The sequence below is a fragment of the Artemia franciscana genome, chromosome 6 (genome assembly GCF_032884065.1).
Source record: "Artemia franciscana chromosome 6, ASM3288406v1, whole genome shotgun sequence".
NCBI lineage: Eukaryota > Metazoa > Arthropoda > Branchiopoda > Anostraca > Artemiidae > Artemia > Artemia franciscana.
In genome coordinates, this window is record NC_088868.1 from 25,889,172 (window position 1) to 25,906,784 (window position 17,613).

At 35.4% G+C, this 17,613-nt stretch overlaps 1 protein-coding gene across 1 annotated transcript in view; it reads left to right on the plus strand.

Moving 5' to 3' along the window:
- The window catches only part of LOC136028237 (ileal sodium/bile acid cotransporter-like), a 33,636-nt gene that overhangs the window by 13,168 nt on the left and 2,855 nt on the right, over window positions 1-17,613 (plus strand). The window contains exon 3 of the mRNA XM_065705964.1: window positions 9,219-9,439. Coding sequence (XP_065562036.1) covers window positions 9,219-9,439 — 221 coding nt within the window. The remainder of the gene's footprint in view (window positions 1-9,218; window positions 9,440-17,613) is intronic.

Consider the following 17,613-nt stretch of genomic DNA (forward strand, 5'->3'; position numbering starts at 1 on the left):
GTGACCGTTAATTCGGAAAAATTAGAAAAAACAGGTATTTTTAACTTAAGAACGGGTGATTGGATGCTAATTAAATATTGAAATTTAGAAGGTACCGAGTTTCAAATCTTTTATTTGAAATCCAGACCGGACCGGGTGACATTGGGGAGAGTTGGAGAGATCGGGATACAACCTGGAGGAAAGAATAAGCGCAAGTCCTATATACGTGATTGACATAGTCGGATTGGATTCGCTCTCTTTGGGGGAGTTTGGGGAGGGGGCATAATTCGGCAATTAGGAAAAATTAGAAAAAGTGAGATATAGCTCACGAACAGGGGACCAGATCTTATTGAAATTTAATGTTTAGAAGCAATTGTGTCTCAAAGCACTTGTTTTACTCCTAACCGGATCTAGTGACATCGGGGGGAGTTTTAGGGGGAAACCAGAAATCTTGGAAAACGCTTAGGGTGTAGAGATTGGGATGGAACTTAGCGGGAAGAATAAAAAGTAAAATGTCTTAGGAGTTTCCAGCACATCAGTTATTTATATAGTATAATGTCTGTTGGAAGGTCCAAAAAGCAAAAATTTGAAGTTGCAGTTACTATATATGATGATTCTTTTGAATCAACACCTGAACTATCTAACATGACAAGATGTGAAAATCGAGAGCCTAGACCACCAACTGAAACAACACCAGCACGGGCAGCTAAGCAAAGGTCATTTCTAAATTGTCTGAAGTGATCAAAATCGAATAAGTGTCAAAAATGAAAACGAATAACGAAAGACACGGGCGGTACACGGTGCGATAACAACAATTAAAGCGCGTTAAAAATGAAAATGAAGGGCAAAGACGCACGCAGTTAGAAGACATTATACACCGAGCAAGCGAGCGAGTCAAAAATTACAATGACGAGCAAAGACACAAACGGTTAGAAGAAAAGCGCCGGCGAGTCAAAAATAGAAATGAGGAGCAAAGAAACACAAGATTTGAAGACATGTGACTCTGAGCAAGTGAGCAAGTCAAAAATGAAAACGAAGAGCCTACACACATGTAGTTGGAAGAGTAGAGGTGGCGTGTCAAAAATAAAAATGAAAAGCAAAGACACATACGATTAGAAGACTTGCCACACCAAGGATATGAGCGAGTCAAAAATGAAAATGAAGAGCAAAGACGCACGCGGCTAGAAAACAAGCGACACCAAACATGTGAGTGGGTCAATGAAAATCAACCTGAACAGCGAAAATCAAAACGTGTCAAAACAAGAGCTAAGAGCTCATATGGCACTTGTGACGAGGCATGAAGAGCTAAGAGCCATGAGATCATATGGTATGAGCTCTAACAAAATTCTATGAATCAATAGATTGATTTAAAAGGAAAATAAGAGGCTTAATGCCGGTCACGATTTAAAATAAGAGCTCTGAGTCACGATGTCCTTCTAAATATCAAAATTCATTAAGATCCGATCACCCACTCGTATGTTATAAATACCTATTTTTTCTAATTTTTCCTCTCCCTTTAGCCCCCCAGATGGTCGAATCTGGGAAAACGAATTTATTAAGTCAATTTTTGCAGCTCCCTGGCACGCCTACCAATTTTCATCGTCCTAATACGTCCAGAAGCACCAAACTCGCCAAATCACTGAACCCCTCCCGCCCAACTCCTCCAAAGAGAGTTAATCCAGTACGGTTCCGTCAAGGACATTTGCTTATTCTATCCACCAAGCTTCAACCCGATTCCTCCACTCAAAGTGTTTTCCACGATTTCCCCCTCCAACTCCCCCTAATGTCAAAAGATCTGGTCGGGATTTGAAATTAGAGCTCTGAGACATGGATTCCTTCTAAATATAAAATTTCATTAAGATCCGATCACCTATACGTAAGATAAAAATACCCCAATTTTCACGTTTTCCAAGAATTCCAGTTTCCCCCTCCAATCCCCCAAATGTCACAGGATCTGGTCGGAATTTAAAATTAGAGCTTTAAAGCACAAGATCCTTCTAAAAATCAAATTTCATTAAGATCTGGTCACCCTTTCGTAAGTTACAAATACATCAATTTTCAAAATTACCCCCCCCCAACTCCACCAAAGAGAGCAGATCCGGTTATGTCAGTCACGTATCTTAGACCGGTTTTTATTCTTCCCATCCAGTTTCATCCTGATCTCACCGCTTTAAATATTTTCTAAGATTTCCGGTACCCCCCATCTCCCCCCCCCATTACGCTGAATCCAGTTGAGATTTAAAATAAGAGATCTGAGTTCCGAGGTCCTTCTAAATATGAAATTTCATTAAGATCCGATCACCCCTTCGTAAGTTGAAAATAAGTTATTTTTTAATTTTTCAGAATTAACCCCCTCCCCCAATAGAGCGGATCCGTTCCAATTATGCAAATTACGTATCTAAGACTTCTGCTTATTTTTCCCACCAAGTTTCATCCCGATTCCTCCAATCTAAGCTTTTTCCTTCATTTTAGGTTCCCCCACCCCAAACTTCCCCCAATGTCACCAGATCCGGTCGGGACTTAAAATAAGAGCTTTGAGACACTATATGCTTCTAAATATCAAATTTCACTGAGATCCAATTACCAGTTCGTAAGTTAAAAACACCTGATTTTTTTAGTTTTCACAATTACCCCCCCCCCCCTCCAACTACCCCAAAGAGAGCAGATCCGGTCCGGTTATGTCAGTCACGTATCTTAGACAGGTTTTTATTCTTCCCATCCAGTTTCATCTTGATCTCACCGCTTTAAGTATTTTCTAAGATTTCCGGTTCCCTCCCCCCCCAACGTAAGTTAAGGTTCCCTCACCCGTTCGTAAGTTAAAAATACCTCATTTTTGTAATCCCGATCCCTCCACTCTAAGTGTTTTCTTAATTTAGGTTTCCCCCTCCCAACTCCCCCCCCCCCCCTATGTCACCAGATCTGGTCGGGATTTAAAATTAGAGCTCTAAGAAACGATATCGTTCTAAATATCAAACTTCATTGAGATCCGATAACCCGTTCGCAAGTTCAGAATACCTCATTTTTTTAATTTTTCAGAATTACCCCCCCCCCCCAACCACCCCAAAGAGAGCGGATCCCTTCCGATTATGTCAATCATGTATCTAGGACTTGTGCTTATTTTTCCCCTCAAGTTTCATCCCGATCCCTCCACTCTAAGTGTTCACCAAGATTTTAGGTTTCCCCCTCCCAACTCCCCCCCCCCCAAAATCACCAGATCAGGTCTGGATTTAAAATAACAGCTCTGAGACACGATATCCTTCCAAACATCAAATTTCATTAAGATCTGATCAACCGTTCGTAAGTTAAAAATACTTCAATTTTTCTATTTTTCCGAATTAACGGGCCCCTAATCCCCCCCAGATGGTCAAATTGGGAAAAAGACTATTTCTAATTTAGTCTGGTCCGGTCCCTGATACGCCTGCCAAATCTCATCGTCCTAGCTTACCTGGAAGTGCCTAAAGTAGCAAAACCGGGACCGACAGACCGACAGAATTTGCGATTGCTATATGTCACTTGGTTAATACCAAGTTCCGTAATAAAAATGAACGATGATGATTGGGTTTGGCATTTTGAAATGGATAAGGTCATCAATGCTTACCATACCTGTATTTAAGATTAAATAAAAAAAACAAGTTTTTTGAAATGAAAGTAAGGAGCGACATTAAAACTTAAAACGAACAGAAATTACTCCGTATATGAAAGGGGCTTTTCCTCCTCGACACTCCGCTCTTTACGCTAAAGTTTTTTATTATTTTAAAAAGTAGAGTTACGAGAAAGAATCAAACTTTACCCCAAGGAACGGGGTGTCGAGGAGGAAAAGCCCCTTTTTTTATACGGAGTAATTTCTGTTCGTTTTAAGTATTAATGTCGCTCCTTACTTTCATTTCAAAAAACTTGTTTTTTCATTTAATTTCTGAAAGTTTTTGAATTAATGCATGTCTGATTTTGGCTCTCCGTACATAAATTATTAAAATTAAATTTGCATATTAATTCTTTTTTTGGCTAAATGGCTTTCTCTTAGTTTTGATCAGACGATTTTGAGAAATAAGGGGTGGGGAAGGAGGCCTAGTTGCCCTCCAATTTTTCGGTTACTTAAAAAGACAACTAGATCTTTTAATTCTTAACGAACGTTTTTATTAGTAAAAAATATACGTAACTTAAGAATTAACTTACGTAACAAACTTTTAGATTCTTATATTTTTGATTATATATATGAGGGGATTGGTCCCCTCGTTAATACCTCACTCTTCACGCTAAATCTTGTTTTGTCCCAATTCTTTAAGAATGACCCCTGAATCAGAAAGACCGTAGAACATAGTTGAAATTACTTTAATTTGTTTTAGCATAAAGAGCGAACCATTTATCTCCTCCTAAATACCTCGCTCTTTATGCTAAAGTATTTTTAGAACCCCTTATGTGCGTAATAATCTCTGTTCGTTTTAAGTTTTAATGCTTCTCCTTACTTTTAATTGAAAAAAAACTTTTTCATGTTTATATTTTCATTGTTTTTTTTTTAATAGTAATGCTAGAAAATCCTGCGCCCTTTTCATTGAATTTCTCTTCCCCCATGAAATATTCCTCCAAAGAAAGATCCTCCCACATAGCCTCCTCCCCTGAACCCCACACCCAAGCCAAAAAATCCCCCTGATAACGTCGGTATGCTTCTCAGTAACCATTACTGTATGTAATTAAATAAAAAAACTAGTTTTTTAAACTGAAAGTAAGGAGCGATATTAAAACTTAAAACGGACAGAAATTACTCCGTATATGAAATGGGCTGTCCCCTCCGCAATCCCTTGCTCTTTACGCCAAAGTTTTTAATTGTTTTAAAAAGTAGAATTGTGACAAAGAATCAAACTTTAGTGTAAAGAGCAAGGGATTGCGGAGGGGACAACCCATTTCATATACGGAGTAATTTCTGTCCGTTTTAAGTTTTAATATCGCTCCTTACTTTCAGTTTAAAAAACTAGTTTTTTTTATTTAATTTCTGAACGTTTTTGAATTAATGCATTTTTGTTTTTGGCTCTCCGCACATTAATTAGTAAAATGAAATTTGCATATTAATTTTTTTGGCTAAACGGCTTTCTCTTAGTTTTGATCAGACGATTTTGAGAAATAAGGGGTGGGGAAGGAGGCCTAGTTGCCCTCAAATTTTTCGGTTACTTAAAAAGGCAACTAGAACTTTTAATTTTTAACGAAAGTTTTTATTAGTAAAAAATATACGTAACTTAAGAATTAACTTGCGTAACAAACTTTTATGCTCTTATATTTTTTATTATGTATATGAGGGGGTTTGTCCCCTCGTTTTTATTAGTAAAAAATATACGTAACTTAAGAATTAACTTACGTAACAAACTTTCATAATCTTATATTTTTATTATGTATACGAGGGGGTTTGTACCCTCGCTAATACCTCGCCTTTTATACTAAATCTTAAGTTTTGTCCCAATTCTTTAAGAATGACCCCTGAATCAGAAAGGCCGTGGAATAAGTAGTTGAAATTACTAAAAACACTTAGCATAAAGAGCAAGGTATTTATCTCCTCCTAAATACCTCGCTCTTTATGCTAAAGTATTTTTAGAACCCCTCATATGCGTAATAATCTCTGTTAGTTTTAAATTTTAATGCTACTCTTTACTTTCAGTTGAAAAACTTTTTCCTGTTTGTATTTTCATTGTTTTTTTTATAGTAATGCTAGAAATTCCCGCGCCCTTTTCATTGAATTTCTCTTCCCCCATGACATGTTCCTCCAAGAGAAGATCCTCCCACATAGCCTCCTCCCCTCAACTCCACCCCAAACCAAAAAAATCCCCCTGAAAACGTCTGTACACTTCCCAATAACCATTACTGTATGTAAACACTGGACAAAGTTTGTAACTTGCAGCCCCTCCCCCACGGACTGTGGGGGAGTGAGTCATTCCAAAGACATAGTTAATATGGTTTTCGACTATGCGAAACAAAATGGCTATCTCAAAATTTGGATCCGTTGACTTTGGGAAAAAATGCGCGTGGGAGGGGGCCTAGGTGCCCTCCAATTTTTTCGGTCACTTAAAAAGGGCACTAGAACTTTTCATTTCCGTTAGAATGAGTCCTCTTGCGAGATTCTAGGACCACTTGGTCGATACGATGACCCCTGGGAAAAAAAATAAATAAAAAAAAAAAATAAACACGCACCCGTGATCTGTCTTCTGGCAAAAAATACGAAATTCCACATCTTTGTAGATAGGAGCTTGAAATTTATGCTATAGGGTTCTCTTATACGCTGAACACGATGGTGTGATTTTCGTTAAGATTCTATGACTTTTAGGGGGTGTTTCCCCCTATTTTCCAAAATAAGGCAAATTTTCTCAGGCTCGTAACTTTTTATGACAAAGATTAAATTTGATGAAACTTATATATCTAGAATCAGCATAAAAATTCGATTCTTTTGATGTATCTTTTAGCATCAAAATTCCGTTTTTTAGAGTTTCGTTTACTATTGAGACGGGTCGCTCCTTACTACAGTTCGTTACCACGAACTGTTTGAACATTGGTCAAAGTTTGAAACTTGCAGTCCCTCCCCCAGGGACTGTGGGGGGTAAGTCACCCCCAAAGACATAGTTATTATGGTTTTCGACTATGTGGAACAAAATGGCTATCTCAAAATTGTGATCGGTTGACTTTGGGAAAACAATGAGCGTGGGAGGGGGCCTAGGTGCCCTCCAATATTTTGGTCGCTTAAAAAGGACACTAGAACTTTTCATTTCCGTTAGAATGAGCCCTCTTGCAACACTCTAGGACCACTTGGTCGATACGATGACCCCTGGGAAAAAAAAACAAAACAAACAAATAAACATACACCCGTGATCATTTTTGTAGATTGGACCTTGAAATTTTTTCTATAGGGTTTTCTGATACGCTGAATGCGATAGTGTGATTTTCGTTAAGATCATATGACTTTTAGGGGGTGTTACCCCCTATTTTCCAAAATAAGGCAAATTTTCTCAGGCTCGTAACTTTTGATGACAAAGACTGAATTTGATGAAACTTTTATATTTAAAATCAGCATAAAAATCTGATTCTGTTGATATATCTTTTAGCATCGAAATTCCGTTTTTTAGAGTTTCGTTTACTATTGAGCCGGGTCGCTCCTTACTACAGTTCGTTACCACGAACTGTTTGAAAAAAAAGGTTCGTTGATATATATATATATATATATATATATATATATATATATATATATATATATATATATATATATATATATATATATATATATATATATATATATATATATATATATATATATAGTGACAACAATATTTGAATAAAAATTTCTTTTTGGTTCTAAATTTCTTTGTTTTTAAGGCAGGTTGCAATGGCTGGTGCAGCAATTGATATTACAAGCACTACCAAATACGGCATAACAAACTGTTTCACGGGTGTAAGATTTAAGTGTAATATTTATCGTAAGTTTTAGATTTAAGTGTAAGATTTAAGTGTTGACTTAATTATAAGATTTATGTAAAGTGTAAGATTAGGTGTAAGATTAATTTGATAGAACTATTATAGATGTCAAATACAAGAAGAAAAAAATAAAACTGCGTGCGCTAGTGGTGGCCATTATAATAAGAAGAATGACCTTTTCATTTTGTATTGACTATGTGACTTTTCGGGAACGAATTTGCCACCGAGTGGTATTACTCCCTCTACAATTGAGAAGCACAAATAAGTAGTTCTTCAACACTGTAATTTTTTTTAGCTATCTCATAATTTTCAATCGATTCCGAATCGGTCCTCTTTTGGACAAAATCGTATCTTGACACTACAAAATGGTAGAAAATGCATTTTCTGTGGCAAAATCTTTTTCGCCACTTTGACAGGGCATTATAACTTATGACTTCAGTTTGAATGTTCATTCAATTTGAATGAGTCTTCTCTCAACCTCCTAGGTCCATTGGTTCGATATGATCAACCCTGGAAAAAATAACAAACAAACAAAACACTCATTCGTCATCTTCCTTTCGGAATTGAAAAAAGTACAGAATTCCTCGTATGAAAAATCTCACGGTGTAATTTTTATCAAGATCACTTACCTTTACGGGGGCGTTTCCTCCTGTTTCAAAAATCAGTCGAATTTTTGCTTAGATTAACTTTTGATAGGTATTTTTTGAACTTAATGAATTTTACATATCTTATATCAGCATAAAAGCCAGATCTTTTGATTATTAATATACGATTATAAAAAAAAGGATAAAATTGAATAAGAAAATAAAAATAAAGCTTTTATAGGCTGGGAAACGTATTGCCAACACAAAGATAATCTTTTCATTAATGGAGAAGAAATTAAACTTCTACGATTGCGATTTCAGCTTATTCCTAGAAAGTGGTAAGGGTCTAACCTCTGCGGTTTTTACGAAAAGTGCAGACCTTAGGCCGGATTGATGAATATGACTTTGTATTCTGGAAAGCTTCTTAGAACTCTTGCCTGGGGCCAAAAAGGATGGTTTTTGCTTGTCCTTGAGCCAGAGAAAGTACATTTCATCCATTTTTTGGTAGAAAAATTCCTTCATGAGATACACCAGTTTGAAAGTTTAAAGGGGTTGACAACTTGAGCAGTAAGGTACACACTGAAACCAAAAATAAGGCCGATATCAATTGTGAGACATATAGGAAAGTTTTAAGCAACAGTCGTCTGTCAGCTCATTATCATCTTCGGCAATGAGGGGTTTGTAAATTTTGCGAGTTGATGTGCCTAGTATTTATTTTATAATCCTTACAGATTAACAACAACAGCGTTTAATCGAAGCGAGGAAACAAAACTAAAGTGTTGCTCTCGCAATACTTTGCTCGGGGAAGCCGAACAAACATTGCCGCAACACCTCAGATTGTCCATGCAACGTAGATCTAGTTTACGTTCGTTTTCAGCTGGACGTGTTATTTGACATTATTTCTGCTTGTTCTTGGTTTGCAGCTCAATACTTTTCTTTGGAAAAGTTATTTTATAGAAAAATCTTTTTAAAATAATAGCATCCCAAAATTGTAAATACTAGGCAGCGGATGGGTTAAATCCTGATATCTTACAATTTTCTTTTTCAGTTACAGCAGATGATTTTTCGTAGTCTACTACTATGCCGATTTTCTATCTTCTGTTTTGGAAAAATTATTTTTCTCTTTAGTATAAATATGAACAGAGAAGAAATTATTTAATTACAGCCACTTAATTTACTTAGTTTAATAGATTTACTCACACATTCTAGGTATGATGCCACTTTGGATTTGGCTATTATCAGGATATTACCTAAACGACTATGGCAATGTAAAAGTTCCCTTTGACAATCTGATTATGTCATTGGTAACATTGACATTACCTTTAGGAGTTGGTCTCTTGATTAGAAAATACAAAAGGAATTGGGCAGACTTCATAACAGATCATGTTGTAAAGCCAACCTCATTGATTCTTATGATCGCTATGACAGCTGTGAGTATATGTTTTCTCCTTATCTCCTTATCTTATCTCCTTATTTTCTCCTTGTTGTTTCGCTTAAAGGAAACAAAGTTTTATTATTCCCAGAATCGTGTGAAACAAAAGGGCAAAGAGATTATCGGTGTTACGTCCTGTACGTTATACAATCCTATGCATTGAGATATGTGCGATCTTCCTTGGAAAGAGCACTTAAGAAACCAGCCAAGAAGTTTAGAGGGGTAAAAGTTTAGCAAGCAAAACCTTCATTGCCAAGGCCCCATGAAGCGTTGCATCAATTCTGATCCATGGATCATAGCTGGGAAGCAAGACACGCAAGTATCACAGGTAATAAATGTGCATATTCCCCTATCACGTCTGCAGATGCTTTGCGGTTATTGCAAGCTATTATTTGTAAGGTCAACGCGCAGGTAAATAGCTTTGGGAAAAATTTTTGTGTGTATGAAGTAGTCATCATGCTCTGTATCCGCATGGTTTTTGTTTCTACCTTTTTAAAACTGCGTTCTATTTATTGCGATTACTGAACGACTTTAAAACGGTTCAATGAGTGAACTTGTGTTGCTTGGTATATGATTGATTTTTAGATATAGAACAGTGCATGTCTTCTTGCATCCTTTTCATAGCGATAAACACATAAAATATGATTAACATCAAAATCAAAATATTAAGAAAAATTAGAAAAATTAGAACTTGTATTTCGATATCAGGATATCCAGTCCTAATTACTTCCTAAGAACTTAAGAGATACGTAAATTTCGCCAAAGTCATCGAAGAAAAAATATGAACTTCGAACAGTATTCGAGGTTATCTGATTTCTAGAAAGTTAAGCTTCGAAGCTAGCATTTTACTTTTAAAAAAAAATAGGGATTTCGCACAATCAAAACTTCAAAATAGAAAAGGTTACGGAAGGAATTTTATTTCTGGAAAACCAATGTAAGATGAGGCTCTCAGAAGATCAAGATCTGTCTATCCCCGTTGGAAATAAAGATTCAACCTTGTGTAGAAAAAGCTACCTCCAAGATGCCAAGGACAATGACAAGTGATGACAACTTGAGAAACTATTTCTTAGTGTAAAGTCCATTTTTGGATATATTAGTAAAAACGTACCAGTCTTCTAGCTTAATTGTTATAAATGTTTAAAATATAACACAATCAAAATTTAGAAAAAAAATAGTCGGAAATTCTGTGTTTCAAAATTAGAATTTACGGTATTATTTCGAAAAATTTATGAGAGGGACGGATATTTTGCTCAGTTTTCGAAGAAATGCCATGAATTTCTATCAGTTTTCAAAGTTATATGATTTCTAAAAAGCGTAGCTTCGAAGCTCTTTACTTAGGGAAAATGTAGAGAACTTACAAAACCGAAACTTAAAAATAGAAAAAGAACAAGAAGTAATTTTATTTTTGGAAAATCATGCTCGTTCCAGTTCTCAATATCTATATTTCCACGTTAGGAAAAAACTATACCTAGTCTAGGGAAGTGACCTCTAGGGTAAAAAACAGTTGGTTACGTCACGACTACTTAGGAAATCATTTAAAAGCGAACGAAACAATTTTGTATATAAGAAAGCTTATGTCTCGCGTGCTTTTCATAATGCTACTAGACCAGGGCTTCTTAAACTTTTGTAATTCCCGACCCCATTTATGATTGCGAGTTTCTTAACGACCCAACAAACATAAAAGAAAAAAAAACTTGATGATATATTTATTAGGTAACAATATACATATGCGTATGAAAATATATAAATTAAAATTCGTTTTGAAACATATACAAATCTAAAATTGAAATTTGCACAAAATATTATAGAAATGTTTTTATTATAGTTTAAAAAGCAAAAGTGGATTCTGACCATCTTAATTCTCTCGAATATATCCAAGTAGTTGCGTGGTAAATATTAAATTAAAGTTTACGTTAAAAATTTAATGAGATGGATATGCCTATTTTTTATTGCATAACAAAACAAATCTTGGTGTAATGTTTGAAACTGCTGGACGTAAGATCTCTTCAACATTATTTTATCGCTGAACGATATTGGGATTTAATGTGTGTTAAAGCTGAGAAAGTAACTTCACATAAATATGTGGTGTTGAATGGCGGAAGTACATTTAACGCCATTTCGGCGATTGTGGGAAATTCAGTTCTAGTTCTGATCCAGAATTCAGTCAAGGGCTTTTTTTGGAATTGTAGTTTTAAGTTTGAGTCACACGAAAGTTCAGTAAATTCCTCTTGAGCTTTAAGTGGCCGATGATCAATCTCACTTAAGCCAATCCAAAACGGCTTTTGAATCCAAAATATTTTTTGTAAATCGATATTTAATATAAAATATGTCCGGAACTGTATTTCTAGCGCTTTCTAGTGATCTACAATAATTTTTGCAATAAAAGTTTTACAATGAATTTTCTCAATTACACAATTGTCGACACTGGAAAACATTTTGAACGAATTTTTTCGACCCTACTTTTCCAAATGCTTATCTTTTTAATAAAACTTTCAATTTTATCATTTGAAGTAAATATATCGCAACTTGTTCCTTGAAGAGACAAGTTAAGATCGTTTAACTTCGCAAAAATATCTGACAAATAACACAGCTTGGATAGCCACAAGTCATTTTGAAAAAAAGCAGCAAATTCAAATTTTCGTTCAGTTAAAAATATTTCGATCTCGTCCTTTAATAACAATAATCTTTTTAAACTTTGACCTCTTGACAACCATCTTACTTCTGCATGTAATAACTAAGTTGTGTAGTTGGAATCCATATCCTTACAGAGATTTGAAAATAAGCGACTGTTAAGGGCATGGCTCTTAATAAAATTTATGACCTTAACAGCATCCTGAAGCACATCGTTAAATTATGGTGCTATCAATCAATTAAAAAGCGCCCAAAGGATTTTTGCATGCCGGGACTGTAAGGTCCCGTTGATCGCGAAAGGGTTAAACTGACTAATTCGGAATAATATGCACTTTATATACAATGATTAAATGAAAATGACATGAAATGTTTATATAGTTTCTTCGAAATAACACTTAGAAATTTTGTTGATAATATTTATCAGGATTGTTTCGGTTTTAAGAGATTGACAAAAATTAATCTACATTTTTATAAATTTCTATAACATCTTCTGATTCATAGTAAATTTATACAAGATATTATAATGATCAGAATAGAAATGCTGGTATAAACAGTCTTTCCGAACCAGAAGATTTTATGATACATTTATCTACGATGATTGTTATTTTTCTTTATAACAATAATTTTACAAGTTAAAAAACATTTTTGTTAAATTGTATTTTTATCATTCGCGACCCCATAATTTTGCTACGCGACCCCAAATGGGGCCGCGACCCATAGTTTAAGAAGCCCTGTACTAGATTAAAAGACAACAGGGATCAATTCAACAATTTTGAAAAGCAACCCAACAATAAACAGTTGGTATTAAAGATCGAATTTTCTAGGAAATCACAAAAAAAAAGATTCCGGGGTATTAGAAAGTGTATCTACATGGTGACCGGACATGGTACAGATTTAAAAAAAAATATTTCAGAGAAAACTTAAAATATTAAGCACATCATGGCCTATTTAAGGGTAGAGGGGATCCATTTACAATAACACTAATTTGAAAAAAAAAATTCTTAAGAAAGTTAAGAGAGTTACTGGAACTTAAAATGAACAGAAATCCTTACTTCACAAATTACACAAGATATATCTACAACAATTTCTCAAATAAACTGAATCGTGATATTTTCCAATATCTGTAGGATCTTACGAAGTAGCGCTCTGCTAAAAATACAAAGGCTACCCCCCCCCCTAAAAATGCATATAATTCAATAGGTATCCTGCAGAAAACAAAAAACCAATTCATGAGGCTCTTAATAGTCTTTCGCCAGTCATAATATCGGTGACTTTTAGCATACAATTATAACCTGTTAAGAACAACTCAAGCTAGCTTAGTTTTCAGTAAAGTGCTTATTTTATGAAAATATCACGAGTTATTTTGGACTACATCACGAATCAGTAAGGTGGGGGGCTGTAATTCTCCAGTTTAGGTTTTCTGACCATTAAAATTCCAACGGTGACCTTTCCATTTCAATCCAAAGCCATTTCCAAGGGGTTCCAGACTCTTTTCCGAAATTTTTATAAATGTCTTTTCGAAATCAAATTTTACTATTTAGATTAACGGAAATAGCAGCTACCATTCGTGAATCAGCTTCAGGAGGCATTTTCCCCCCTGTATAGATTTATTTTTCCACCATCTACGATTTCAAACCTACAGAGCTATTATTTTAAACATAAATGTGCAAAGAGGTGCGATACCCTATTCTCCACCCCAACATTACAATTTCACCATATTTTCTTTAGTTGTCAGATAACACTATCTACTATAAGCTAATTAACAACTTTTCTGGAACACATTTCTGGAATAAAGAGTTTGCTCTAAACCCTTGCAAAATTATATTCAAAATCACACAGTAGAAATGTATCTATTAGCACCCTTGCCCTTAGTTGCTTTAACCACTAGGCAAGTAGAAGCTGCAGCCTAGGGCCCTCAAAGGTTGAGACACCTGCAAGTAGTAGGGCCCTTCTTGCCTTAAATAAGGAAACCCAGGAATATGAACTTGCAACGAAAAGCGGCCTCCAATTTACTACAAACTTTACAGTTAAATAGCCTGACTCTGAAGCCGTGCAATCTAGGTATGATCCTGATTTTGAAGTCCTTTGTACGCTTACTTTTATATTTTGATTAAGTTTGTTCTCTGCAAAAATATTTTCTTTTGTTTAACTTGTAGGCTTTTTATTCACTTAGACCCTGTTAAAACATCCAATTTTATTATTAGTATATTTTACTGACCTAGAAATATTTCCACTATTAAAGAGTCCTCCGATTGAGAAATCACCATTATACTTAAATACATTATCGTGGAAAGAATGTATCCATGTTGCTACTTAGAAAACAGACATTAATCGTGGTGTAAAATCACAAAAGATACAAAAAGTAACTTAAGAAAGTTAGGCAGAGCGTATACTAAAAATAATTATTTTAAAGTTTTCGGCTCTTCTTTAATTTTTTTCAAAGCTTGATTAGAGTCTATTTAGTTTTCTTTATTTATTTGTTTTTTATTCTTTTTTTACTTGGTGAATTTTAGTGTTGGGCGACATATCGATATATCGGACCAAAAATCAATGTCAAATATCGAAACACAAATATCAATATCGAAAACGATATTATTTCGGCTTTTGTTTTATCTACCGGTGAACATCCAGCAGAAAAGACTTAACAGAGAAAATTGTTTCAGATGCTCGAGAAGAAGAATAATGTATTCAATCCATGGACTCATCTGTGCTGATACACAGCATGCACAGCTGTATCCAGAAGTTGGCCTAGCCTGTTTGCAAACTAAGTTTAGTGAGGTCTCTGAAATATTGCTGAGAACCTCCGAAAGGCTTGGCTAGAAAAAACATCTTCTAGGCTTATAGGCCTTGTTCAGATCACACTTGCCACGATTGCCACATATTTCAATTCACGTTTCAAGAGATTATATATTATCCCTGACGATCTTCTCCGAGTTGAGACTAAAATAGCAAGAGATATGGATTTAGCCTTACTAGAATCTGTATCAGCAGATGCAAGTGCCATGACTAGCCCTGCGATTCAGCCACCACAGAAACAAGCCGGTTTGTAAGGATTACATGACGAAGTTTCAGTAGTCAATGCAGGCCAACCTTCGTAAGCAGCTGCATCTGTCACGGCTTTCCAGATTTTTCGTGGGAGTCTTTAGTTCCAGAAAAAACTGATCCACGCAAATCACAGAAGTCTTGTAATATGAGTCTCAGAAATACCTATACATATTGGTTATAAAATGCATGTCCACGTCCGCCACCAATGCGCTTTTTGAGAATGGATTCCAAGTCTGATCAGTTGCCATGACTAACCCTGCGATTCAGCCACTACAGAAGCAAGCCGGTTTGTAGGGATTACATGACGAAGTTTCAGTAGTCAATGCAGGCCAACCTTCGTAAGCAGCTCGTGGCAAAAAAAACTGTAAGTAAGGAGCAGCTCTGCCAAATAACAACCGAAACTCTAAAGCACGGAATTTTCATAATAAAAGGTACACCAAGTGAATTGGCTTTTGCACCAACTTCAGATATATTAAATTCATCAAGTCTCATGTGCCCATCACAAGCCATGGAAGTCTAAGGAAACTGGTTTAACTTCTAAATGAATCAACACCCATAAAGTGTCGAAGAATCTTAATAAAAATCAAACCCTCAGATCCGGCATATCAGAGAACCTTACTGTCAGGGTATCTTGTATCAATCTGAAAAAAATGTGAAATTTCGTAATTTTTGCCAGAAGAAATGTCACGTAGGCGTGTATTTTTTGTTTGTTTGTTGTTTTTTTTGCCAGGGTGATTGCATCGAACCAATGGTCATATGAGATCGGAAGAGGGCTTGCTCAAACATAAACTAAAGTTCTACTTCCTCATTTTGTGACTGAAGCGATTGAGGGCAGCTAAGCCTCCCTCCTACAGCTTTTTCCCCGAAGTCATGCGATCAAAATTTTGAGACCACCATTTTGATCAGCATAGTTGAAAAGTCAGGCAATCATGCCTTTGGGGTGACACTTCAAAGGGAAACCATACACAATAGAATTTGACAGAGTTCTTATACTAAATTCTTTTTATTTGACTTACTTTCACTTTGCCAATATAAATTTATAAGTGGATATAAACCGGGGGAATTATCAATGGAAAATTTTCAAAGGAGTTGAAACTGTCTGGGGGATTTGTCCGTGGGAGGGGTTGTTCATGGGAGATACTATATGGGGGAATTTTACACATGAACAACTTTCCACTGAGACATTGGGAGGGAAAAATTTCCAGGAAAAATTTTTCGCTGAGGGAGGATTTCCGGAATGATTGGAAAAATAATTAGAGATTAAAAGAAAAACAAGTCTTTTTTCAAACGAAAGTTGGCTCAAAAGAATTTTATAGGCGAAATTGTTCGGAAGAAGTTTTCTGGGGGGGGATTTTCAGTAGGGATGGGCATTTCCCATAGTGGGAAGACAGATTTTCTGGCATTATAGCAAATATATTATTTCTCTTTTTTTGAGCCCGAGTAATTCGAAATTAGAGTTTTTGTGATATTCATTCATACAATGGAAGTTTTTTTGTATTTTATTCAAAATTGGGAAAACATTGCGCAAAATACTCTTTAATTACAATTTTCGTGATTAAATTTTGGCAAAACCTAAAGTTAATCTGAGCAAAAAAATGATCTGAAATATCGAAATCGATATATCGATTATCGAACATCAAAAGTAAAAATATCGATATTTTGTTTAATCAAATTATTGCCCAAAACTAATGATTTAATAATTCTTTTTCTTCTTTATTGATTGGTGCTAAATTCAATTATGTGTCATCCTCCTCCTTTGAAGGCCAAGGGGCCTTTGAGGAGATTAGTGCCATGACCGAGGTGATTTTGGCCGCATTTTGTGGATGAAGGATGACGGATTGGCCAATATCATACTTTTTGGCCATGCATCTCGGGCAAAACAAGAAACAGCCTTCCCCCTTACCCCCAAACACCCTGTGTGATTTTATAGGTACCTGTGCAATTTTTGTTGTGTTATTGCCCTGCTCTCTTACGGTTTTAATACATCAACGAAAGATGAAAATTTTGCTATCACTCCAGAGGATGACCTTCAATGCCATCTATCCAGCGAACTGTGATTTTGAAATTCAATGTACACGGTTTTTTATATATTGAAAATACGTGGAACATTAGCTGATAATTGTTTAAAAAAGGACAGTTTTCCAACTTTTTAAACAAAATTAAATCCTTATCCAAAGAAAAATCTAATTGATATCATAATAATGGATCACTGAATGGATAGACGTGTGACCAATGAATCCAATGATATAAGTATCTTGTCCTTTTGGTGTAACTATAGCTGCAGGCTTTGCGTAATATTGCTTGTTTCTAAGGGAACATATACCTTAAAAAATAATGATATCATACTCTCACCGATTCATTTTGAATTTTAAATAAGCTGCGAAATTTTGACTGATTTCAAAGTAAGAACGGACTATCCCATGACGTACAGTAATTTCAACTAGCTCAGTAATTAAAACGCCAAGATTTTACTATGTTAGGCCTTTTTAAAGAATA